At 40.0% G+C, this 25,427-nt stretch overlaps 1 protein-coding gene and 1 pseudogene across 5 annotated transcripts in view; one reads left to right on the plus strand and one right to left on the minus strand.

The window, feature by feature from the left end:
• Positions 1-25,427, minus strand: part of LRRC49 (leucine rich repeat containing 49) — a 156,193-nt gene that overhangs the window by 123,464 nt on the left and 7,302 nt on the right. For 3 of the 5 annotated variants that reach the window (XM_045059088.1, XM_011282946.4, XM_045059089.1), the window contains 5 exons: positions 25,169-25,366; positions 24,714-24,816; positions 20,848-21,051; positions 12,962-13,028; positions 4,556-4,699 (listed from right to left, as the gene is read on the minus strand). In XM_045059088.1, coding sequence (XP_044915023.1) covers positions 4,556-4,699; positions 12,962-13,028; positions 20,848-21,051; positions 24,714-24,816; positions 25,169-25,277 — 627 coding nt within the window. In that variant the 5' untranslated portion in view covers positions 25,278-25,366. The remainder of the gene's footprint in view (positions 1-4,555; positions 4,700-12,961; positions 13,029-20,847; positions 21,052-24,713; positions 24,817-25,168; positions 25,367-25,427) is intronic. The other 2 variants (XM_023255098.2, XM_045059087.1) reach the window with 2 other exon arrangements.
• On the plus strand, positions 9,056-10,051 carry LOC109500589 (annotated as a pseudogene).

Genomic DNA, 25,427 nt, shown 5'->3' on the forward strand with positions numbered 1-25,427 from the left:
ATGCTGATGGAACTGTAATTTGGTTGCACCAAATTTTTGTATCAAGTTTTGGAGAAAACTTGACGATATCTGATAAAATGAAATAGTGAGCATGATCTTGGCACCCAGCAATGTCTCTCCCAAGCTCTATCACTGAGCATCATTTGATAAATGCAGGTTGCAACCAATTTTTCATTGGTCAAGAAATCAATTCAATAGGTTGAGACCAACATTTTTTTTAGACCAACATTTTTGATAGGCTAGAACAGAACAGGATATACCAGAATGGATAACGGCAAGGGTAGGTATAGCTTCATGAAATGCTTACTTTCATTATTTACGATGTACCCACATAAATATTTAATAACTGGGCTTTTAATAACTGGGCATTTAATACCTGGGTTTTAATGTAAATTTTATTTATTACCTTAGATTATGGTCTGAAAGCCGCTGTCCTAGAGAAACTGTTACACATATGCACCAAAAGACATGTACAAAAATGTTATTTGTGACACTTTTTAACAATACTACTGTCCATAAGTAAAAGAATAAATGTTTTTTAAATTTTTTTTAATGTTTATTTATTCTTTGAGAGAGAAAGACAGAGAGCACCAGTAGGGTAGAAGCAGAGAGAGGGAGACACAGAATCTGAAGCAGGTTCCAGGCTCTGAGCTGTCAGTCCCGACGCAGGGCTCGAACTCATGAACCGCAATATCATGCCCTGAGCGCAAGTCAGATGCTTAATCAACTGAGCCACCTGGTGCCCCAAGAATGAATATTTTTAATCACAATCATACAATGGAATGCTATATAACAATGAAAACTAGTGACCTAGAGCTACAGAGAACAACACAGATCTCAAAGCATGTTAATAAAAAGCAATTTAGGGGTGCCTGGGTGGCTCAGTCAGTTGAGCGTCCAACTTCGGCTCAGGTCATGATCTCATGGTCCGTGAGTTCAAGCCCTGTGTCGGGCTCTGGGCTGACAGCTCGCAGTCTGGGGCCTGCTTCGGATTCTGTGTCTCCCCCTCTCTCTCTGCCCCTCCCCCACTCATGCTCGCACGCGCTCTCTCTCTCTCTCTCTCTCTCTGTCAAAAATAAACATTAAAAAAATTTTTTTAATAAAAATAAATAAATAAAAGCAACTTAAAAATGTGCATAGTATGATGATGCCATTTATACAACATTTAAAAGCATGCAAAACAACAACTTGATATTATTTAGGGATAAGTGCATACATATGTGGAAAAGAATTCGTTCCATGAACACCAGATACAGAACTGTGGTTACCTCTGCAAAGGAGGGAGGAAATAGGATGGGGGAGGTTTACACATTGGGCCTTAACTATATTTAAAAGATTTTTACTCATTAAGTTGATTGCTCGATCTACACATATTGGTAATATCATTTCCCATTCTTTTCAGAACGTCTGTATCATTTTATAATTAAAAAAAAATTTTTTTTAACATTTATTCATTTTTTGAGAGACAGAGACAAAGTGTGAGCAGGAAAGGGGCAAAAAGAGAGGGGACACAGAATCTGAAGCGGGCTCCAGGCTCTGAGTTGTCAGCACAGAGCCTGATGCAGGGCTCAAACCTACAAACCATGAGATCGTGACCTGAGCCGAAGTCGGCCGCTTAACCGACTGAGTCACCCAGGTGCCCCACAGTTTTTTAAAAGGGAAAGATATATAAACAAAAAAGACATTTGGTTTGAAATTTATAAAACCTCCCAGAAAAAGATCAGTGACTTTAGCCACAATAAACCAACAAAAACTTTTCTACATCAAAAACATCGGAGAAGTTTTCTGACAAGATAGTGAAACAGGTAATAACATACTTCATCTCTTCTACAAAAGTCAATGGGCAAAGCAACAAAAATACACAAAACGAATAACTCCATGGAAATGATAAAGCCAAGAGAGTCTTCATTAAGAGATCCACATTTTTGATGAATTTCAGGAAGCTGGAAAGCAGATAGGATCTATCAGGGAGCACCAACAAACCTACCCCACCCTCAGCCCACGCCCACCCCTGCCATGCACACACACACACAGGCAACGAACAGAGCAGCTGGCTGGAGAAACACTCAGCTGGAGCCTCAGGGTCTGTTCTTTAAACAAAACAGTATCTGTCAAAGACGGATGGACAGTGTGGGTGTTTTATCCAGGGAGATGGTTAATAACTGCTACATTAGACCCAGCGGCAGGGGGCGGGGGGAGGAATGGCATTTGACTTGGCACAAAAGATAGTAAAGTCCTTCTATACCCCCAAATAGTCGTTCTCTTATTCTGGCAATTACAGAGTGAGCCTCCCTTTTCCCTTCCACTCACTCTAAAGGGAAGCCTGCCAATGTGTGGGATTCGACAACTTACACAAATTCAGTGATCATTCTAGGGAGAGATCTTAGAGTTAAAAAGACCTATTCAGCTCCGCAGGAGACCCAGCTACTACCGAACACGGTCCTTCATTTAAAGATTACCAGCCACCGAGGAAAATCAAAACCATGAAAGAGAAAAAAAGCAAAAATATAAGGGTGATAACTGACCCTAGAGAAACGAAGATACTGGAAAAAAAAAAAAAGAATCCTCAGACTTAAAAAGTCTCTTGGCTGTTTTAGGAAAGGATGCTTTGTAAAAGAAACAAACAAAAGTTAGACCCAGTGTCTTACTTATTAACCTTACATGTATATTCACAATTTCCTATAAATTAATATGCATGCTACTTATTATCATGATAATACCATAAGCATAATACTTATTAAATCTTTTTAACTTTCATAAATGAAAACAATTTCCTTTTCCATAGACATTGCTGACTAAGCCATAATAGTAATGATCAGACAGAATACTCACTGGGAAATTCAGTAAGCAATTTCCTGGATATGCACTATGTACTTTCCAAATGAAAGACAGAACACAGAAAGGAATACGCAAAAGTCAATAGATGTCTGTGCCCCACTCTACCAAAGCCTTTTGGATTCTTACCACACCCAATGTCCTGAGGACAGATCAAGTCCAGCCTGAGCAGTTCCTAGACATTCAGCAATGTAACAGATTAACTCAATCTGGATGTCTTTTGAAATAAGCCATTTCCATTATTTAAATTCAATCTGGGGAGGGGCTGACAGAATTTAGAGGTTCTGGAATAAATCCATGTCTTGGAAAAGGTTTTGAAATTATCCCAACCTCCTAGAAGATTTGACTATTACTGAGCTCATATTTTCTGGTAAAACTTCAAAATGAAACCAATCTGTACTGTACAAGGAGGCCTAGAGATAAGGCATCAAGTGTCCCCCAACCTTTCCAAGTGTACCATTTACATTACACTTAATTACTGAGTAAGGAACTCAATGTCTCAAAAAAGTTAAGAGAGCGTGCCTTTAAAAGTGCTTGAATGACATCCTGAGAGAACCTAATATTTTTCTATTGCATGTAAAAGAAAGGAAGCTTGTTAAAAAAACAAATGTTTCTATAAATCATTAGAAGTCTTCTTGGCCTGTGCCACATCATACAGCCAAAATCCCTATGTCTAGTGCTTCTCACATTCACACAAGTACAAAACACCTGAGCATCAGGCTGTTACTTCGTTGCTGAACTCGAGTAAAGCTATAAATCTAACAAAGTTCACCTGCAGAGCTCCAGAGTTGCCTTTCTGTTTTTTTTTTTTTAATTTTTTAAAACGTTTATTTATTTTTGAAAGAGAGAGAGAGAGAGACAGAGCACAAGCAGGTGAGGGGTAGAGAGAGAAGGAGATACAGAATCCAAAGCAGGCTCCAGGCTCTGAGCTGTCAGCACAGAGCCGGACGCGGAGCTCGAACTCATGAACCATGATATCATGACCGGAGCTGAAGTCGGACACCCAACCGACTGAGCCACCCAGGTGCCCTTGGAGTTGCCTTTCTGCAGTTTTGCCCCCACAATGCTAACTTGTTTCCTCCTGCTCACATGCCAGTTCTTGACCACCTTTATGTCTTTCTTCAGATTCAACAAGCTCAAGAGGATCCTGGAAAGAATCTAGCCCAAATGCCCTCCTTTTAGAGAAAAGTAAACTGATGCTTATAGAGTTAAGGATTTACCCAAGGTCACACAACTAATGAGAGATGATGCTGTGACCAGAAGGAGGTCTCTGATGCCCTATGCAATGCTTTTTCCACTACACCAGGCTGCCTCTTTAAACACCGCAAAAGATATATTTATGCACATCCTCACAGCCCACAGCCTCTCCCCTCTGTGTCTTTTTCCTCCTGGTACAACCATTTATCAACTTTAAGTCACCAATAACCTCCTTCCTTGTTAATTCTATACCCATGATAAAACAGGAAAGAATTCAGTGTCCATTTAAATTAGCTAATTCATTTATTGATAATACTTCTATTATCTTTACATTTATCTTTTAAAGTGAAAAACACCTTAACACTTCCAAATCAAAACATAGAGCTTAATAATTATATCCACAATGAAATTCAGAAAAGAATGAAATTACTGTAGATTCTTACTTTGCATAATGCCATAACATTTACCATATTCCTTAAAAGAAAAGCCAGAAATCATATATCGATTCCATGTTAATACTCACCACAAAAGTGATCTGATTGTGTCGCAGGTTAAGTTCAGTTAGTGAATCCAGCCCATTAAGATTATCAACGTGACTTAAAAGGTTCCTAGCAAGATTTAAAACTCTCAAATCACACAAATGACTAACATTTTCGATTCTGGTAATCTGTTAAAAAATGAAAAAATGATGAATAGCAGGCATAAATCATGGATATGATAAAAACCCTAAAAATAAAATATAGTCACTGGATTCAGGGACACATTTACATGAAGACATTTAAAAACCTACTTCCAATTTCCTCTGTTGTGGATAATAAGAAGTCTTTTAACTTGCAAAACTTAACTAAAGGAACATATTTTATAATTTGGCCATAGTAAATATTTGAAGTTAATTTTATCAAATAACCAACAAGTCCATCCTTGGGGGCATCTCTCGTTGCCCAATACTGTGCCGGGTCCAGATAAAGGTGAAGTATACATACTAGTTGCCAAATAAAAAATTACTCTGAGCCCACAGCAGGAGCTCACAGTGTTTTGGCCACGCAAGCCAGCCCTCTGAGAGAAAAGGCAGGGAGAAGGAATGCTACCACGCCCCCCTTGTGCCTCCCACCAATTCTGCAGGATCCTGAAAGCCTGTCAAGAGTCTAAATGGAAAAGATACAAGGAACTAGGATCCCCAGTGGAGGGTGAGGGTGGAAGTGCTTAAGAGAGGAGACAGATAATGTTTGGCCAGAGTGCACTATGACGGATGTAAAGCGTTTAGCACAAGAGGACTTGAGTCGTGGAACAGGCACATACTCATGAGCACTGGCCCGCGGCAGAGGAGTTCTGAGCACAGTAAGGTAGGGTAAGGGAAAGCTTACTCATGAAGTGGTGAGAGCACAATGTGACTTGAAGCCCCACTAGTGTAATACAGCAAGCACAGCACAATGTTTCTGTAGGACACAGAGGTGGGGGTCCTTGCAGGGGACTTCGTAAACTTTTTACCGTCATGTACTTAAGTTAACAATGAGTCATACACATAACGCTTTTCTTCCAAACATTAAAAAAAAAATTCACAATCACTAGAGATTAATTTTCTCACGTGTACTGTCCTCCCAGTATTATTTGCAATTTTTTATTTAACACTTCAGAGCAGATGTTGGCTAAAAGAACTTCTTTTTAGATTTATAATCCAGTTTGTATGTTGTTATTGGACCTTCCCTTACATTCAAGAAATACCATCCAGATTCCATCTAGGTTCAAAAGGGAAAACCTAACTATGTTTATTATAAATTCAGTAATATACAAAGGGGACATCTGAGTATGTTTTAAAATTTGTCCTAAGATTTTTGGTCTAACTAATATAAAATGAAAGTAAATGAAAATTGTAAAAGAAGAAACAAGGTTATCAGTATTTGTAGGTGACAGAACTGTACAATTAAATGTGGACAAAAGCATCTCAAAACTAAACAGATGACAGAATTTGAAATGTATGTAATCTGGGGTGCCTGGGTGCTCAGATGGTTAAGCGAGTCTGACTCTTGATTTCAGCTCAAGTCATGATCTCATGGTTCATGGGATCAAGCCCCGCACTGGGCTCTGTGCTATCGGCTGACAGCACAGAGCCTGCTTGGGATCTTCTCTCTTCCTCTCTCTCTGCTCCTCCCATGCTCATGCTCACACACTCTCTCTCTCTCTCTCTCTCAAAATAAATAAATAAACTTAAATTTAAAAAATGAAATGTATGGAATCAGCAAAAAGCAAAATAGACGCTGTACAAAATCAGTAAGGTCACCATAAGCTTGAGAAATTCTCCTAAAATACTAAGGGAAAATGGAGATACGAAGAATAAAAGGTAAGATGGGGATATGGAAGACAAACAGTATAGAAGTAACAAACACAAATGGAAAAGCAATATTTAAATATATAAAATAAAACTTTCCTGAGCTCAGGAAAGATCTAGAGAATGAAGGGGCACAACTGTTATATGATATGCAAAAGATGTCTTCCCCCTCTTGCTAATAATCCTGGGGCATTTCTTTTAGAAAACCACCTTTCTCTAACTCCTTGGTCCTGGTGGGACTTATAATTAGAATGCTTACAGAGCAGAGTTACCTTTTATTTTCTTTGGTAACTCTGAAAAGGAACATTATTAATTCTAAAATATAGGTATCAGGCTGTGATTTAAAAAAATCAGTGGGGATACCATTCAGCTTTTTGGTTTGCAATCAGATAGGCCATGTGCAACAGAACCATGTGCAACATCTCTGATGGAGCCCTGTTACGCAGTGCAGCCGTGGACAAAGTCACAAGCATTTGAGTAAAGGCAGAAATTTCAGGCAAAAGACGGTGTAGGGAGAGAGCAGACCTCTTGATTAGTTAATAAAGTTCACAGCAAGAAGAAGAAATGATGGGAATGTTGGAAAGCCCAGTTGTGGGTCATACTGATCAGAGAGAGGGCCTCCAGACAGACTCCAGGGCTTCCTGTTACATCTAGGAAGGCTAGATTCTCATCTCGTCTTTGTGTATAAGAGTAGCCCACACTGCTCTGTCTGGATAAAGACAACCTTCCTATTCAGCAATGCTGAAAGGGCAATGTCTGTTTTCAGGCAAGCAATCACACAAAGGGCAAGCTGTCCCTAAAGGAAGAGATACAATCGAAAGAACAGATTCTTCCTGAAGCATATTACTGTCCATGTGAAAGCAAGCATTTACCGAGAGGACAAATTCTGAAGACCAAAAAAAAAAATCCAGGTCAGAAATCAAGAGTCAACCTCCCAGATTCCTCTGTATTCTTCACCATTCACATATAATCAATTGCTAAATCTTGATGTTTCTATTAATCTGCCCCCTTATATCACTATTGCTACTACTTCAGATGAAACTGCCATCCCTTTTCACAAAGACTATTAGATTGGTCTCTCAACCATTCTGTCTCCACTTTCACTTTTCTCCAACTCATTCCACCCCCAAAACCTATTTCTTGAACACTGTTATCACTACTCAGAACATTTTCACATCCATAAACCAATTATGTTTTATTTCACAGTGCATACCAAGTATTATTTTTATTTCTAACAAAAGGAAATTCAAAAAACAAAAAATATTCACTTAATTTTCTTTTAGCTTTTTAACTACCTGCTGCTATTTTTTTTTAATTGGACATGTCACCTTGAATATTCTATCTCCAGATTTTTTAGAAACCTAAGGTCAACCAAGGCTGTCTTCACTTTGGAACATTCCAAATTTCTGCTTATTGCATTTGGATATTTTCAAATAAGACTCGATTCTCATTTAAAACTTCCTTCTTAGGGCACTTGGGTGGTTCAGTTGGTTAAATGTTTGACTCTTGATTTCAGCTCAGATCATGATCTCACAGTTTGTGAGTTCAAGCCCTGCATCAGGCTCTGCACAGTGCAGAGCCTGCTGGGAATTCTCTCTCTCTCTCTCTCTCTTTCTCTCTCTCTCTCTCTCTCTCCCTGCCCCCTCTGCCTCTCTCTCTCTCAAAACAAATAAACTTAAAAAAAAAAACCTTCCTTCTTATAATTATAGAGCCTTAAGAAATAATTTGTATGTTACAAATGTTTACTCTTAATACATGGAATATTACAAACACGATGCTGAAATTATATAACATCACACAGGTCAGCTAACAAGGAATGAGCATGTTTCATCAGCATAATGGTTGGTAAATAATTCCTACACATTACATATGATCAAGTGATATGTTATTCATTTATCAGGTCCTCTCACAGATCTTTGGTAATGCCCAATGAATTCTTAAAGGTGTATTATAATGTGAAAACTACAAAAATATGTTAATTCTCATATACACATTTTTTAAAAAACCTTAAAATATTGCTACCACAAAATGTTTCAGTTAGTTAGGAATAGCTTTAAAAACAGGGGGCTGAAAGATGGAAGGGCAATTCTGTAGTGCAGCATACAAAGCCCTCCGTGGTCTAGCCTTTACCTGCCACTCTCGCCTCATTCCTCCCCATTCTTCAACACATGCTAAACTCTCTAGCAGTAAAAAATAACTTACTACGTAGTTTTTAGTCTCAGTGCCTTTGTATATGATAGTCTTTTACCGACAAAACCCCTTCATTCTTCTTCCCATTCCATCACCACCTAATTGGGTAACTAACTTCTCCCCTGCTAGAGTGATGCTAACCAGCCCGTAGAGCTGGGCAGTTCTCGGGCCAACATTCTTCCCACTCTGTGCGCACACAGAAGACACACAGACGGGGCGGGGTTAGTGTGGAACCTACCAGATGTGGTCCATCTAGATCTGTCAAGGTTTTCATTCATTACATTGGCTTTTCACCAAAACGATGGAGACTAACAGCTGACAGAAAGCCTAGAGAGATCATGCTGAAGTTTGTACTTGACCAACTGCAGGTGGCAGTGACAGATCTTGTTCATCAACAGGCAGGGACTCATGGATCATCCCAGAATGTACAGTCACCACCTCAAGAGAGGCTTCACCTTCTGCATGAGTATGTAGCTCATGTAGCTGTTTATAAATAAATACCCACATTTCAAAGACAAAAATTTCAATGGAAAAGCAAAAGACTAAAAAACAGCCAAGATGCGCTGAGAGAGAAGAAGGGGAGTGGGGAGACCAAACAAACCAGATAGAGGAATTCAAGCAGACAGACGCAGAGGCAGACAAAATAACTGAAGAGAATAGTCCAGATTATAGAGTAATCAGGGAAATGGAAATCAAAACCACAAAGAGATACCACTTTATGCAAATTCAAATGGCAAAAAATAAGAAGTAGGACAAGTCCAGAGCTTTGAGTGGTGGCCGCTGCTGGGCTCTGGCTTCCCACCAGCAGAGAGTGAAGTGGTGTGGACAGCGGCCCCGACACCCCATGCTCTGCCAGTCCCTGTGCCCCAAGCCCACCGCTCCTTGCGTCTACACCCTGCTGCCACCCCAGTCCAGTAAGCAGCCCAGATGCAGGCCATAGAGTATGTGGTGGTAGGAGACGGAGCTGCCCATAAACCCTGCCTCCTGATGGGTTACACGGCCAATGCATTTCCTGGACTATTGTCCCCAGTGTCTTTGAAAACCACTCTGCCAATGTTATGGTAGATGGAAGATGGGGAATCTGGGCTTATGGGATACAGCTGGACAAGAAGATTATGACAGGTTACGTCCCTTATCCTATCCACAAACAGATGTACTCTTAATTTGCTTTTCTCTTGTGAGTCCTGCATCATCTGAAAATGTTGGAGCAAAGTGGTACCCTGAAATGCAACATCACTGCCCCAACACCCCCATCATTTTGGTGGGGACTAAACTTGATCTCAGAGACAACGAAGACACCATTGAGAAACTGAAGGAGAAGAAACTGACTCTCATCACCTACCAGCAGGGTTTGGCCATGGCTAAGGAGACTGATGTTGGAAAATGCCTGGAGTGCTTGGTTTTCATGCAGCAAGACCTCAAGAGAGTGTTTGATGAAGTTATTTGAGCAGCTCTCTGCCCGCTCCCGTCAAGAAGAGGAAAAGAAAATGCCTGCTGCTGTAAATGTCTGGACCCCTCTCTGCCCCGTCCCCCTGGGAACCACTGTCCACTTTGCTCAAAAATGGTGGAGCCTTTGCACACAATGCAAAGTTTTTGTTACAGATTTTTTTCCATTAAACCATTTTGAACCAATCGGTAATTTTTAGGTTTCATTCATTTAAAGTGTAAGCCTTCAAACTTTGACATGATATTAAAATATAGCCTTAAAATGGCAATCTTTCTTAAAGCCTTATTTTTCAAAAGCCCTTATTCTTGCTCAGATTAAGAGTTGCCCAAATACCTTGTGAACTAAATTACGCTGTCGTGCTGACAACACGAAGCACTGCACCGTTAAAGACCTTTGTCTCAAGTTTGGAAATGCAGGCACTTCCCAACGAGTTTCTTCCAGGAAAGCAGCACAGCATCCTCCTTCATGAAATGTTGCCATCTGACCACCTGTAATTTATCAGCCCATGTCCATTCCCCAACACTGTACTGTGCGTCCTAATGGAATGAGTGTAATGACTCAACTCTTTGGATCAATCTTTTTTTTTTTTTTTTTTAACGAAGCTTTTTCCTGGGCAGAGTTTTTGGGTTTTTTTAATGTTTATTTATTGTTGAGAGAGAGACAGAGTCAGAGTGTGAGTGGGGGAGGGGCAGAGAGAGAGGGAGACACAGAATCTGAAGCAGGTTCCAGGCTCTTAGCTGTCAGCACGCCCCGAACCCACAGACCGTGAGATCATGACCTGAGCTGAAGTCAGATGCTTAACCGACTGAGCCACCCACATGCCCTGGATCAATCTTTTTGATTTTGTAGTGAGATTAAAAAACAAAAAACAAAAACCCCCCCAAAAAACCTTAGTGTCTTCACTTCGGCTGAGATTCTGAACAGCCCCCTTACTCCTGTGTCCCTCTGATGCGAAGTGTGTGCTCTAGTGGTGGCCGCATCAGTGTGGGGTGTGTGCAGCCCGTGACACAATCAAAGAATGAAGACAGTTATTCTGATAAAATATGGAGGTTAATTTACATTACACTGTACACATCATAATTAAACTGAGTAAACGTGTCACGGGTAAAATTTTAAAAGGCTAATCTTTGTCAAATGCAGTAAATGATGAAGAAAGGTTGGTATTATTACTAAGTGTTTTAAGCTTTTCCTTACTCTTAGACCTCCCATCCGTCCTGAAACCAGGCATTTAATTCATCTTTGAACTCATCATTCCTATTGTTGCTAGCTTAGTGCTTTTCTTACAGAACCCCTTAAGGAGCAATAAAGCCTCCTTGTGTTATAAAATCTCTCTGATAATGCATTAGAAATTTTTTTTGTAGATTAATAAAAGTGCATTCCTGTTTACTTATTACTTTATTCAAAGCCAATAAGCACTTTCTTTAGTTGTGTAGTAACTAGGTGTAAAAATCATGTGTTGCAGCTATACAGTTTTTGATATTTTTAGGTATCCTAAACTATGAACTTTCTTAACATCACTATCTTGCCAAATGGCCAACACTGTACTTTGACTAACGTTGAGCCTCCTCTTTGCCTCACCCCCTTGGACACATGCTTCCTGTTGCTCTGCCTAACCATGTTCCTGTAGGTCTGTGAGGTTCTGGAAGCCTGTGTTCGTGCTAATGAAGTTCTGTACAACTTATCCACTGGCAAGAATACAAGGTTGGACCTCTCGACCCCCAGAACAAAATTTCCACATTGACAGTTACAGAATTGTGGGGTGTTTTCACATTGACCTTTTGCTAATGCAATTAGCAGTATGTTTTGCATGTATGACTTAATAAATCCTTGAGTCATAAAAAAAGTATGATAATTCCAAATGTTGAAAAGAATGTGAAGTGACAGGACTGATTATGCATTACTGGTGGGAGTATAAACTGCTACAACCACTTTGGGAAACAATTTGATATTATCTTTTGAAGTTAGACATTAGATAATCTCTGATCTGTCAGTTTCATTCCTAAATATATACCCTAGACTACATATGGCACATGGAAGAAACACGTACAAGAATGTTCATAGAAGTGCTATTCCTAAAAGGAAACAAACAAACAAACAAAAGGAAAAAACCCAAACGTCTACCAATAATAAACCAGAGAAAATAGTTTTCATGTAATCATTCCATGGAACTCACAACAGCAAAAAGGAGTAAACTATAGCTTCATAAATCAAAATAGATTAATCTCAGTAAGCTAATGTTGTATGCAAAAAGCAAATACTAGATGCCAATATAGAGTATGATACCTTTTTAAAATTACAACACAATACTACTAAACAAGTTATTATTTAGACACACATATATGTGATAAAACCAACTTTAAAAATCTGCAAGGGAATGATAAATGTGAAATCCTGAAGAGTGGTGACCTCAGAATAAAGGAGGAATACCTAAGTAGAAGAAGATCATTAGTAATATTCTAGTTGTTGGGCTAGGGTTGTATAATATATATTTTAAAAATAACAAAAGACTGGGGTGTCTGAGTGGCTCAGTCGGTTGAGCATCTGCCTCTTGATTTCAGCTCAGATCATGATCCCAAGGTGGTGGGATTGGGCCCCATGTTGGGCTCCACACTGAGCAAGAAGTCTGTTTTGGATTCTCTCTTTTTCTCCCTCTGCCCCTCTCCCCCTACTCTCTCTCTCTAAAATAAAATTTAAAAATAAATAAATAAATAAATAAATAAATAAATAAATAAATAAGAAAAAAAACTGTCATCAATATAAGGATTCTGAATGTTTTATAAGTTTCAACTGCCGTTTACTGCCATGGAATTACCATAACTTATATAAATAGGCTTAATACCTTAGAAATTTCAGTGAATCAGTAGTCTTGAAAAATTCAACACAAGTATCATTGCTAAAATTTTTATAATACCTAATTTCCTAGACTTTTTTTCAGAAAAGAAAAAAACGAAAGGGCTTTACAATACCTGATTTCCATGAAGGTCCAAGACATCTAAGCTTTTAAGGTTCTCCAGATTTGAGATTTTCTTGATTCTGAAAATCAAAATAAGCAGAGTAGAAATAGGGATGCATTTATCATAAATCAAAACATGCTAGAGCATAACTTATTTTTATTAAAAAAATTTTTTTAACATTTATTTATTTATTTGAGAGAGAGAGAGAAATCAAGCATAAGTGGGGGAGGGGCAGAGAGTCAGGGACACAGAAACCAAAACAGGGCTCCAGGCTCCAAGCTGTCAGCACAGAGCCCCACCAGAGGCTCAAACTCAAGAACCGCGAGATCAGGTCCACTGACAAGAGACTAAGCCACCCAGGCGCCCTGCATAACTCATTTTAAATTTATTCTTTCTACAGATAAGTAGACAGACATAGAAACAACGATAGATATATACCTATCTATATAAATCTGTATATAGTAAGAGAGTATATGTAATTGTATATATATAAAACAAAAAAATATTTCCCATTGATTTAATTATAATGTTAAGATGCAGTCCCACTGGAGGAAAGTCCCAAAGACAGCTTAAAAGTCGTATCTTTATGAAAAATCAACTCTACTTCTAAGAACTTTAGGACAATGCACTTATTCAAGGCAGCTCTTTTTACTTCAGAATATGATCTAAAATCCTTACCTCCGTCCTCAAGGCCCTAACCCTTGTGGCTGCTTCCTCCAGTCTTATCTCCTACCATGGCTCAGGCTCTCTGCTTTGGCCACAGGGGCTTTCTTGCGCTCTCTAACCTGACAAGTTCATTTCTGCGTTCTGTAAACGCCTTGGAGCCTTTACCCTTGCTGCTCCTTCTTCCTCAGTGTTCTTCCCCCAGAACTTCGCACGGTTCACTCCCCCTGCCTGTCTCCATTATTCTCTCCTTCCCCTGCTGTAATTGACTTCATTGAATTTATGCTTGCCTAAAATTATATTATTTGTTTACTTTCTTATGATCTCCTTCCTCAAACCAAAATGTGAGCTTCAAGAGGGCAGAAACTTTGACATATTCTCTACTATATCCCCAACGCTCCAAACAGGGGCTGGCACTGAGTAGGAACCCAATATATATTTGTTTAATGAATAAATAAACATATACTAACTAAATGGATGAGGTTTATGTACAAGGGTATTCATAATAGGATTGTTTATTGCAGAGATAAATTAGACGCCATGTAAGTTTGGACCTGCTCATTTAGTGAATATTTGGAATTTTTGATTCACCATCTGTGAAAAGCTAAAACATTGCTATAAAGGAAAAAACACAGCATTTTATCTCTAAAATGCCCCCTCTTCTATCCCTTAATGATTAGGGCCACCCACTGTCTCCCTCATGCCTATCTTTTCTGGCCACCTTATCTGTCCAACTGCCTCCAACAGGACAATTCTTTTTTTTTTTTTTTCTAAATGTTAATTTATTTTTGAGACTGACAGTGCACACTACAGGGGAGGACAGAAAGAGAAAGAGAGAGAATATCAAGCAGGCTCCACACTGTTGGTACAGAGCTGGACGCAGGGCTCGAACTCACAAAGCGGAAGATCATGACCTGAGCCAAAATCAAGAGTTGGATGCTTAACCGACTAAGTCACCCAAGGGCACCATAGACAGTTCTAAAAAAATAAAACAAAAACCACTTCCCTTTTATTTTTCCCTACTACAGACCCTAATTTCTCATGCTACCATAATTCAGTAGAGGGAAAGGAGCAGCGGCAAAGAAAGGGTAGAAATGAAGTTCATACAATCCATCTTGGCCATCGTCTGCCTATCACTATTCACTTCTGTTGTCATTACCTACTGCCTCAAAGAACCATTTCTACATTGCTAAATGTTTCCAGAACCTCGATCATCCCTTGAAATTTCATATATGCTGATCACTGATGTGGGGAACAAAGGCAAAAGTTCTGTTCTCTAGGAACAGAACTGCCTCGATGTTAATACTTTGCTAAGGGCAAAAGGCAATCTTAGCGTAACATTATCTCGAACACCGGCATCCTATAAGTCTCCTTTAACATATAAAAACTCCTTTGGAAACTTCCTTTATCTCTATCCCCCAACATATATGTTAGCAATCATCCTCCAAGCACATGGCCCTTGACATACATATGAAGGGTCTCCTGACTAAGGTTTTATTAGACAGTAATAAATGACCTTTTCCTAAAGAATAGGTAGTCCCCTCAAGGTCCTGGAAACCTTGCTTCCAAAATTCCTTACAGACTTATGCTATCTCTAACCCCCTCCCAACTTCAAAGTATATAATCAAATGCTCCTCACAATCCCAGTGCAGCTCTTTCTGCCCATGAGTCCCATCCCCGTGATTTAATAAAACCACCTTTTTTGCACCCAAGACATCTCAAGAATTCCTTCTGGACCATCTGCTCAGAACCCCAACGTTTTCACATGAGTCCCCATGTAAACATAATGCAAATTTAAACTTCATGAATTTCCATCTCCATTTGACCTCAGTCATCTTACATCATTGCCAAATCCAGAATTATATCACCACAACCAATTGAATCCAACTTATCTATGATAAGTGCACCTACTACTGTGCACTATCACAATGCGATTATGTTCATCTTCTCTCCCTTATCACACACACATGCCACACCCCCGTCTTATCTTTTGTTCTTCCTATCCTTATTTTTCTTTAGTATTTTAAAAGAGTTTCTCAAGCTTATGCTGACACTATCAAATAGGAAAAGACAAAACTTTCAACAAAATTAGTCTTCTGCCTGCTTTGCTCTTGAAATATGTAGAATAGTTGGAGAAAACTACAATACCCTGATAATATGGATTAGGACAGAATGATGCTTTCTTTTTTTTTTTAAGTTTTAAAAATTTATTTATATGGGGGGGGAGGGCATGTGTGCACACATGCGAGAAAGGGAGGGGCAGAGCAAAAGAATTCCAAGCAGGCTCCGTTTTGTCGCACAGAGCGGCTCAAACTCCCAAACTGTGAGATCACGACCTGAGCCAAAATCAAGAGTAGGATGCTTCACCAACTAAGCCACCCAGGCGCCCCCAGAGCAATGCTCTCTAACAGCAATCCAACTTCAGAGAAGTCTTTTACTCAACTGGTTTTACACCCCCAAGCCCATATTCCCTAAAACAGTGGTTCTCAAACTTCTGTATCAAATTCATCTGCCGGGCTTGCTAAAATATAGATTGCTGGGCCCCACCTCCAGAGTTTCTGAGATAGGGTCCAAACATTCACATTTCTGACATGTTCTTGGGTGGTGCTAATGCTGCTCGTCTAGAGATCACATCTCGAGAATGTGATCTTAAAATTCAGACCTTCCACATCAAATCTCAACTCTCCTCTCGTATGAGTTTCATGAGAATGAACTCACCTACTTAGAAAATACTAAAGCATATTCTAAGGATATAATCAGAGAGGCAGACAAAGATTTATGGATAAGGATATTTATCACAGCATTATCATAGCAAAAAAAAAGGACACAATGTAAGTGTCTAACAGGGAAAATATTAACTATTACACATCTGTCTACATAACTATACATTACACAGCTCTTAAAGATATATTTTCAAAACAAATGTTTTTTCAAAGAATGTTTAATGACCTGGAAAGATGTAAATAATAAAATATATTCAAGTGAAAAACACTAGCATAAAAACCAATTTTATAAAACTGTGATCAGGTAGGTAGAGTAGGAGTGCTTCTCAGTGTAGATTACCAAAACGTGGAAATAAGGCAAAGGAATGACCTCATGTCCCTTCAATGTCATATCAGAGCACTGGGAACAAGCGTACCTAAGGATCACCCATTTACTACTGATTAGAGCCCCAACTCTGCAAAGTTATGTACTAACTCACAGAAAACGGATTTAAGCTATGAGATGATTTTTGCCAGGTAGGAATGTAATTTAATTTTGTCTGTTAGAAAAAATAACCCACAGGGTGATAACTTCACTGCTCTGTAGGACATGGGCCTGTTTCATAACTTAATCATATTCTGGCACTTTTTATTTCTCATTGACTATGCATCAGTTTCTCTTATTCTCCTTTTGAGCCAGCTTTGTCATCCTACTAGTTCCCTCATTGTTGAGTTAATTAAAACATTGGCCTGTAACTACTATTTGTCTGGGAATTATATGCTTAACATTTTGAAAATGATACACAGGGGATGGAGACTGTCTCAGCCTGAAGTTCTCTGATTTGGAGGATCCATGTGTTCTGTTTCTGTATTTATCAGAAACCCTGGGCAGTTTTAAGGTACTTCAATCTCAGAAAGCTTCGTGCACAGTAAATCCTTCCCATAGAATTCCACCAGGGCCTCACATACCGTTAAGCTGTCGAGTAAAACAGTTCCTGTATGTTGTGACTTCCAGCTTTCTTTAAGCTTTGACACACGGTGGCTTTGCGACTCTCACTTCCGATTTGGACTGCCCCAGTGATTAGGGAAAAAAGCAGGCAAGTCGCTGTCAGTGAAACCCAAGACCAACCAAACATCTTGCTGTCTTGTCTTCAGAACTGCCTTTGTCATAGATTCTTTCCCTACCCCCAGCACCTGAAATTACCTAAAAACAGATCCAATCAAAATGAATTCAGAGGCATATTAAGGCATCAGTTGACCAGGAGATCACTGGTCAGATTAGATACCGATGTGTGAAATTTGCAGAATTCTAGCCAATTCTCAATATGACCTGAAAGATTTTTTAAAAGAAGTTCTCCTACTAAATGGACTGAAACTGGAAAAAGACAAGCCCCACCCATCACCTCAGCTGCAGACCACGAGGGGTACATCACAGCCCATCTCTGCAGGCTACGTTATGATGCCTGCGTAAGGACTAAACTATAGAATCTCTATGAAGGCTAGGCTTTTTCGGAGTCAAAGACAAATCCTTAAGTGGAGACCTTCAAGGAATCAATAGGAAAGGAATATGGAATCCCAGGGCCTGGCTGAGAGTTTTAGATCTATAGTCCTGGGTGATCAGACAAAAGGGCATAGAAGTTCTACCCATTAGCCTGTGATCTGAGGGCACCAGAATCTCACAAAGATAAATAGGAATATAGAAAGCAGAGGAGTCAGATGGCAAGAACTTCAGTAACAGAGCGGTAGGGGGTTCTTCCGAAGCAATGTAAATTTCACATACAGAGTCTCAGTACATTTCAGCAGAAATCTTTGTCGCAGTTGCTTGAACTTAGAGGAATGTGGTTGCCCTGGATTTTAACACCTGGTTCCACTGTCTTGAACTAAAACATGGTGCAGTGCTTTGCAAAGTGAGAGGGAGAAAACCTTCTGGACTCTCGCCCAGGAGGGGGCAACAATACACCCAAGACAAACCTGAGGAGCCAGGGTAAGCTCATCCCCACTCCAGCATCCCTCAGCCAGATTTGTTCCTGTACTGCCTCAGGATAGATTTGCATCTTCAAGGCTCACAGGCCCCTTGCTGTGACAAAGTCTGCTGGCCAGAGAACACCTGAAAGATTTGGGTTGTTCTGATACTTCAGAAATATGCATTTTGGGAGAATGTGAAAAGCTGTCTTTCTGACTTTCTTTTTTATTAGAGAACCCTAGCAGCTCTAAAACTGTTTCACAGCTATTTTCTCTATGTGAAAAATAAAGTAAAACAGGACCAAACGCAAACAAAACAAACAAAAAGATGGGAGTAGAAAGAGGAGAGTGCATTAGATTGCTTTTACTTGATTGACCAAGATAAGGATCTAGAAAAGGGCGTTAGGTCCCTTAGACTTAGAAGAGCAAAGTGACCTCTGAAAAGGTCAGAAGGCCAGATGGGACTGGTGTCTCCAAGGCATAAATTATTTTTTAAAAACTTAAAAGTTTATTTCTGAGAAGCCAGAGAAGCTGCAAAGTAGAAGCAGGAAAAATAAAAGTAGATTGAGAGAGGATTTAAAACATTGGGACCCAGGAGCTGCTCTTAGAATTTATGTTTAAAACTAGCAAAGGAGGGGCACCTGGGTGGCTCAGTCAGTTAAGCGTCTGACTTTGGCTCAGGTCCTGATCTCGTGGTCCACAGGTTCAAGCCCCACATCAGGCTTCGGATTCTGTGTCTCCCTCTCTCTCTGCCCTTCCCCTGCTCACACACACTCTCCCTCTCTCAAAAATAAACGCACATTAAATATCTTTTTAAAAATAAAAATAAATAAAACTAGCAAAGGAGATTAAAAATGTCACTATGAAGCACCTTACCCCGGGACTGAAGGAAGAGCCCAAAGGCAATGCTACTAAAGAATAAATAGAAGCTACACGAACAGATCAATAACTCCAAGGCTCAGAAAGTAGTTAAGAAATCTCTGGGAGAGCGAACAGGGAACACGTAGAAGAGAATGCCTTAAATGTGTGAAAAGTTGACTTCTTACTTTACCCAGTAAACTACTCCACCGGCATACTCTTACTGTGTACAGTTTCTACATATCCAACCTTGCAAAAGTCACTTTACATCTCCATTTCTTCATCTGTGAAATGAGAAAGTTGATCTCTGAGGTCACTTCAAGCTCTAATACTCCACACTTCTATAATTTCCCCAAATTCCGTCCAGCTACCATAATGCTCAGTTTGACGCTTGAACCAAGTATAGGCGATAAACTACATTGGTGGGCACCTTCGAGAAACCACAGAGAAAAGGGGCACCTGGGTGGCTCAGTCAGTTAAGCATCTGACGTTTGGTTTCGGCTCAGGTCATGCTCTCACAGTTCGTGAGACTGAGCACTGCATCCGGCCCTGCTGATGGTGCAGAGCCTGCTTGGGATTCTCTCTGCCCCTCCCACGTCTCTCTCTCACAAAGTAAGTGAATAAACTTAAAAAATATATATATATATTAAAAAGAGACAGAGACAGAGACAGAAACCACAGAGAAGAGACAAGAGCCTAGAATTCTGGGACATGCTCTTGGAAAAAGCACCTTACTATTACCACCAGCCAGTGAGAATAAAGAGGTAATTCAAGATCCATGCTGTGGGTGGGGGGGAAAGGAAGAAGGGAGGGGAACCAAGCTTGGATATAATGCTGTATTTAAAATTCATTATTTGATAATACAAAAATCATTTTGGGGTTTGCTAAACAGCCCTTCTTTGTAGGCATTGCAAAAAATAGTAAAACAGAATGGAGAGAAAATCATGGACAAATCTCAAGGAAATTAGTCAGAAATTGTGTAACTGCTCTACACGATAGAGCCTTATAAAAGGAACTGGGGCGGGGCACCTGGGTGGCTCAGTCGTTGAGCTTCAGACTTCGGCTCAGGTCATGATCTCGCGGTTTGTGGGTTCGAGCCCTGCGTCAGGCTCCTTGCTGACAGCTTGGAGCCTGGAGTCTACTTTGGATTCTGTGTCTGCCTCTCTCTCTGCTCCTCCCCAGCTCATGCTCTGTCTGTCTCTCTCTCTCTCTCAAAAAAATAAAGAAAAAAATGTTTAAAGGAACCGGGGAAGTTTATAAAGGATATAATATTAAATACATACTGAAAACACCATCCAAAAAAGAATCAATCAGTAATTTGACAAGCACGAAATATCAAATATCTACCCTCAGTCAAGCACTGAGAATTACAAGTGAAACACATAAGCCTGAAGTGACTACTCATGTTTACATAATATAGCCCATGAAAACATAAAGTTAAGGCCAAAGTTTGCTATTCACTTCCATGTAAGATACGGCACTGGAAAGCAATGGAAATAATAAAATATGCATTCAATAAATATTATTTGGTTTGGCTGTTAGACTGAATCTCCTAAGACAAATTATGACTGAATCTTAATCCACGCAAATACTCTTTCCAAATTTTAGCCTATTAGTTTCTTAAGTATTATTCAATTCTGACACGTTATCTGAACACCAGGAGACTCAACATTAGCCCTAAGTAAATAAACAAATACGCTCTACAAAGATTACCTGTTTTTTCCCAGCAGAAGGACACGGAGGGATCTCAGAGTAGAAAGCCCACTGATTTCTTCAATTTGGTTATCATATAAATCCAAGAATATTAGCCTCTGTAGATTAGAAATATTTTGGATCCGAGTTATAAAATTGTGTTGAAAGTTCAACAAACGAAGGTGTTCTTCTCCATCAATGATAGGACACACAGTCAGCTTTTGCCTAGAAAACATTTTTGAAAGTAAATAAGGCTTCAATGTGACAATCTGCCTCCTCTTAAGAATGTTATTAATAGTATCTTTGTGCTCCCATGCTGTGAGGAGAAAAAGGTAAACACAACCAACCACTTCTTGCCTCCAGGAACTATTGTAAATCATCTCTATTAAAAGACAGTGTACTTTGCCAAAGGCATTTATCAAAATTAAGTCTAAGCTCTCATTATATTAAAAAAAATCTCCAATATCGATTATTTCACATAAAATGGACTTAACATCAGAAAACACTCAATGTAATTGCATTCTGTGGTCAAAGTTGAGATGATTCAAAGAGCCACGTCACATAACCAGAGAAATGACCTTGATGTGAATCCACTGATACAAGGACCTCCCAGGCAACTAAGTCATCAGGAAAAAAAACAAAAACAAAAACAAAACACATATATACAGGTGTCTCACAGAATCACTGACTCTAGAGCTGAATGACATCTTGGGAAGAGGAAGAAATTCGGCCGTCTACAGTTCACCTGATGGAAACAGTTTCATCCTGAAATCCATGCATGGAAAAGTAATCCTCAGAAACTTAGATTTTAAAAATATGATTACACATTCAACATTAACTCTAGACTTTGCAGAACATTTAGGATGCTAAAGGGTACGATGAAACCTTTACTAATATATGCCTTTCGCTGTATCTGAAAGACTCAGTCTCTATTATGCAAAAAGCTATCATATATTACATGTGAAGTGAATATGTGCAGGGCCCTTTAAGAATTCTACTAGCGCAACATATGCAGATAGGAGGGATTCTACTCTGAGATTTTCAACAGTGTTCGAGGAAAACGTGGTTCTATCGACCAGCATGTGAACAACTCTAATGGGGAGACTTCTTAGAACTATTTCCTTTCAGTAAAAATCAAGTCAATAGAATCTCTAAAGAAAATAAATCAAGCATGAGTAAAACTGTGGAAGTGATCAGAATCAACCTCATTTAGAGAAAACAGAGTGATTAGCACAAGGAAATGACTGAATGCTAATGGCCAACAAAGATACGATGTTTAGGGGCCCCTAAGTAAGTGGCTCAGTCGGTTAAGCATGGGACTTCGGCTCAGGTCACTATCTCACGGTTTGTGAGTTCGAGCCCCTCATGTGCTGTGTGCTGACAGCTCAGAGCCTGGAGCCTGTTTCGGATCCTGTGTCTCCCTTGGTCTCTGCCCCTCCCCAACACACATACACACACGCGTGAGCGCGCGCTCTCTCTCTCTCTCTCAAAAATCAAATAAACATAAAAAAAATTAAACAAAAAAGATATGATGTTTAAAAATACAGACCCTGAAAAAATCAGTTTAAAATAGAAAAGTAAAACATAACAGATAATAGTTGAATTCTTTTCACGTATGCTTAGTATTTTGAATTCATTTCATGCATTCAAATATACTAATTTGCTCTGTGTTTTATCAGTTATAAATTAATAAATTACAAATATTCTAGTTTAAAATGTATATCTTTATCCACTTAGCAAAAAACTTATATTGTCTCATTTTTTCCTGCTCCAGACTTCGTCTGTTTCTCATAATTAAACTTACCAATACCCCCAGCTTCTAGTTCATCCAAGTTCTGAGTCAGCCTTTACTGAGAAAAGAAAATAAATAATCTCGGACCTCCCTCTTACATAAACTATTGTAGCTTAAAATAAAGTCACTTTCTCAGATTCCAAATCCAGTGACTAAATCCCAGATCCAAGGCTCACGCGTCCACCCCTTAACCCCCTAAGTCCCTGCCATCCAGCAAAGGAAGCAAACACACACACATAAAAAGGCAGTGCTCTCCGCGGGGGTCATCCTGCCTACAAAATTGCCCAGTTGCTACACCTCCTGCCCCATACCAGGGGACTGTCCTTTTGCCTCTGTGTTTCCTGCTTGGTGCTGGAAGGCTGCCTTCCTGGTGCTCCTGGCCTACCCTAACTCCCAGGACAGCCAGAGCCTAGCTCTCCGAGCATTTCTTCTCGGGCTACATTCTCCCCTTGACCCCTCAGTCTCCTGGCTCAGAAGCTGCAGTGAGGAAGATCTGCCTTTGGAAACCACGGCCACTATCCCTGGCTCTCAAATAATGATCCCTAAGGCTGTTGCTGCTAGCCCCACTTTCTTGGTCACACCCTGGTACTGATCAAATTATGCTTGAGCTTACGGCATTTTGCAGTCCTGCCATTTCACACCCAGCCTTTGAAACCGAATCGACTCCTTGGTCCTGCCTTTCCTTGGTAAGCAAGTCTCCACCTGACCAGCCAGCTTCTTCCCCCCAGATGCCCATGATACAAGGACCATCTTCACAACTGCCTGAACCACCACAAGCTACCACACAAGTGCCTAACCTGTTATCTCTCGGCCTCACAAACACCGGCTCCTGTTAGTATCAAGGCCCACGCAACTGCAGGGCTGAGGTACTATTCCTGGCTGGGCTTGTAAAGATGGAGATAAAAATTTCCAGAAAATCCCTCAAAACGTTAAAATGGTATCGGAAGAGTTACAAACATTAGACGGCGTTAGATCACAAAACCCAGCAATACCGCCAACCTGGCACGAGAATTAGTGCCCTCAAGTGGTGCTCTGCCTACAATACAACAGCCCTCCAGAGAGCTTTCTCCCAACCAGACACACAAATGGTCCATGACAATTTACTGTCAGGCACTGCCAGCGTCAGAAGTCTGCTTACCAATTTGCTCTTGGAAACGCACCGCTAAGCTAAAGGTATGTGCGGCAGAGATGGCTCCTCTAGGCTGCTCATAGCACTAAGGTAGGGTACGGGTGCTTCATCCACCATTCTGTTGCAGAGGGCTTCCTAGACTTAAAGCTAGGGATCAAATCCTAAATATATTCACGCATTCCAACGTTTTTTAGTCTATTTTTCCTCAGGCTCTGTTCTAGGGGTTGGGGATACAGAACTGAACAAAACTCCCAGTGTTTGTGGAACTTATATTCCAGTAAGAGGAGATGAACAATAAACTTGATAAGTAAAATATTTAATGTGAGAAAGTGATAAGGACTAAGAAGAAGAATAAAGCAGAGAAGGGGGCTGGGGAGTAGCAGGGTGGAAGGGATAGTAGCTTTAGACAGGGTGGCCGGGGAAGGTCGTCCCCAGCATGATAACATTTGAGTGAAGACCTGAAGGAGGTGAGGGAGTGAGCCTACTGATACGTGGGGGAACTACATTCCAGGCAGAAGGAACATCAAGTGCAAATGCCCTGAGGTGTAAGCATGCTTGGTGTATTCAAGGGGCAGCAAGGAGGTAGGTGTAAATGTGGCAGAGTGAATGAAGGAGAGATTAGGAGGAGGTGAGACCAGTGAGGTAACTGGATAGGGCCCTAAGGGCCCATATGAGGACCATGTGATAAAGTGTTTCCATCCTAAAATCCATTTTTATCAATGTCATACTCCAGAATTACCATACTACTCTTTCAGGATATAGGTAAGCTCTGTTACATTATATAGCTATAAAATCCCTCCCCACACCCCTGGAAGGATAAATAAAAAAGTGGTAACAGTTTTATACGTACGTGGGAGAACTGAAGAGCTAGAGAACAGGAGAAGGGAGAGAGACTTGTACTTTTCCAAACTTGTACCAGGCTTATGTATTATCTGGTAAAAATAAATAAAATAAAATTGTCCTCACCTTTCTAGGGTCAACCTGTCTGAGTAAAGAATTTTCTCTTCAGAAGAACGTTGGAGAATGGGAAATGATGGCATTGATGAGCTCGCGAGATTAATATGATCACCTATTGAAAACGATACACAAATTACTTGATTAAGAAAAACCTTTAAAATCTCAAGACTGAAGTCATCTTATATTTGGAGAACTTTGGCACCTACAAATATCTTTTCTGGAAAGTACAGTTTCCATAGCTCTCCACATTTAAAATGATCACATTTGAGTTTGTTTCTTTCCTCCTCAAACCTCAACTATGTATTCTGCATATACGTTCTGTCTAGACCAAATCATTTTTCCCTCACCCTAGAGATTGGCTGAGAGGACAGAACAACTCTAGTGTTATCTTTACCCCTTTATAAGGCTGACTCCTCGTACTAAAATTTAACTCTCTTATAACTGACATGGCGGTCCCTCATTACCAGATACGTTTGGGCCAGCACTATGACAGCCCTGCCGGGTTCTGGACTTTGAAGGTGTCTGAAAGGAAGAATCTCCAAATGCTGATAAGGAGCTCATGGTAGTTTTCATTTCCAGCCCACATAGATCTGTCACGTTTGTTGTGGACGAGATGCATGATGATTTATTACGAGGCGAAGGGCTTATTACTCTTCCGTCTCCTTCAAAATATCAAAAAGTTGGTCACAAAGCTACACAATACATGACTTTGCTACTGGAAAT

Source organism: Felis catus, chromosome B3 (assembly GCF_018350175.1).
Source record: "Felis catus isolate Fca126 chromosome B3, F.catus_Fca126_mat1.0, whole genome shotgun sequence".
NCBI lineage: Eukaryota > Metazoa > Chordata > Mammalia > Carnivora > Felidae > Felis > Felis catus.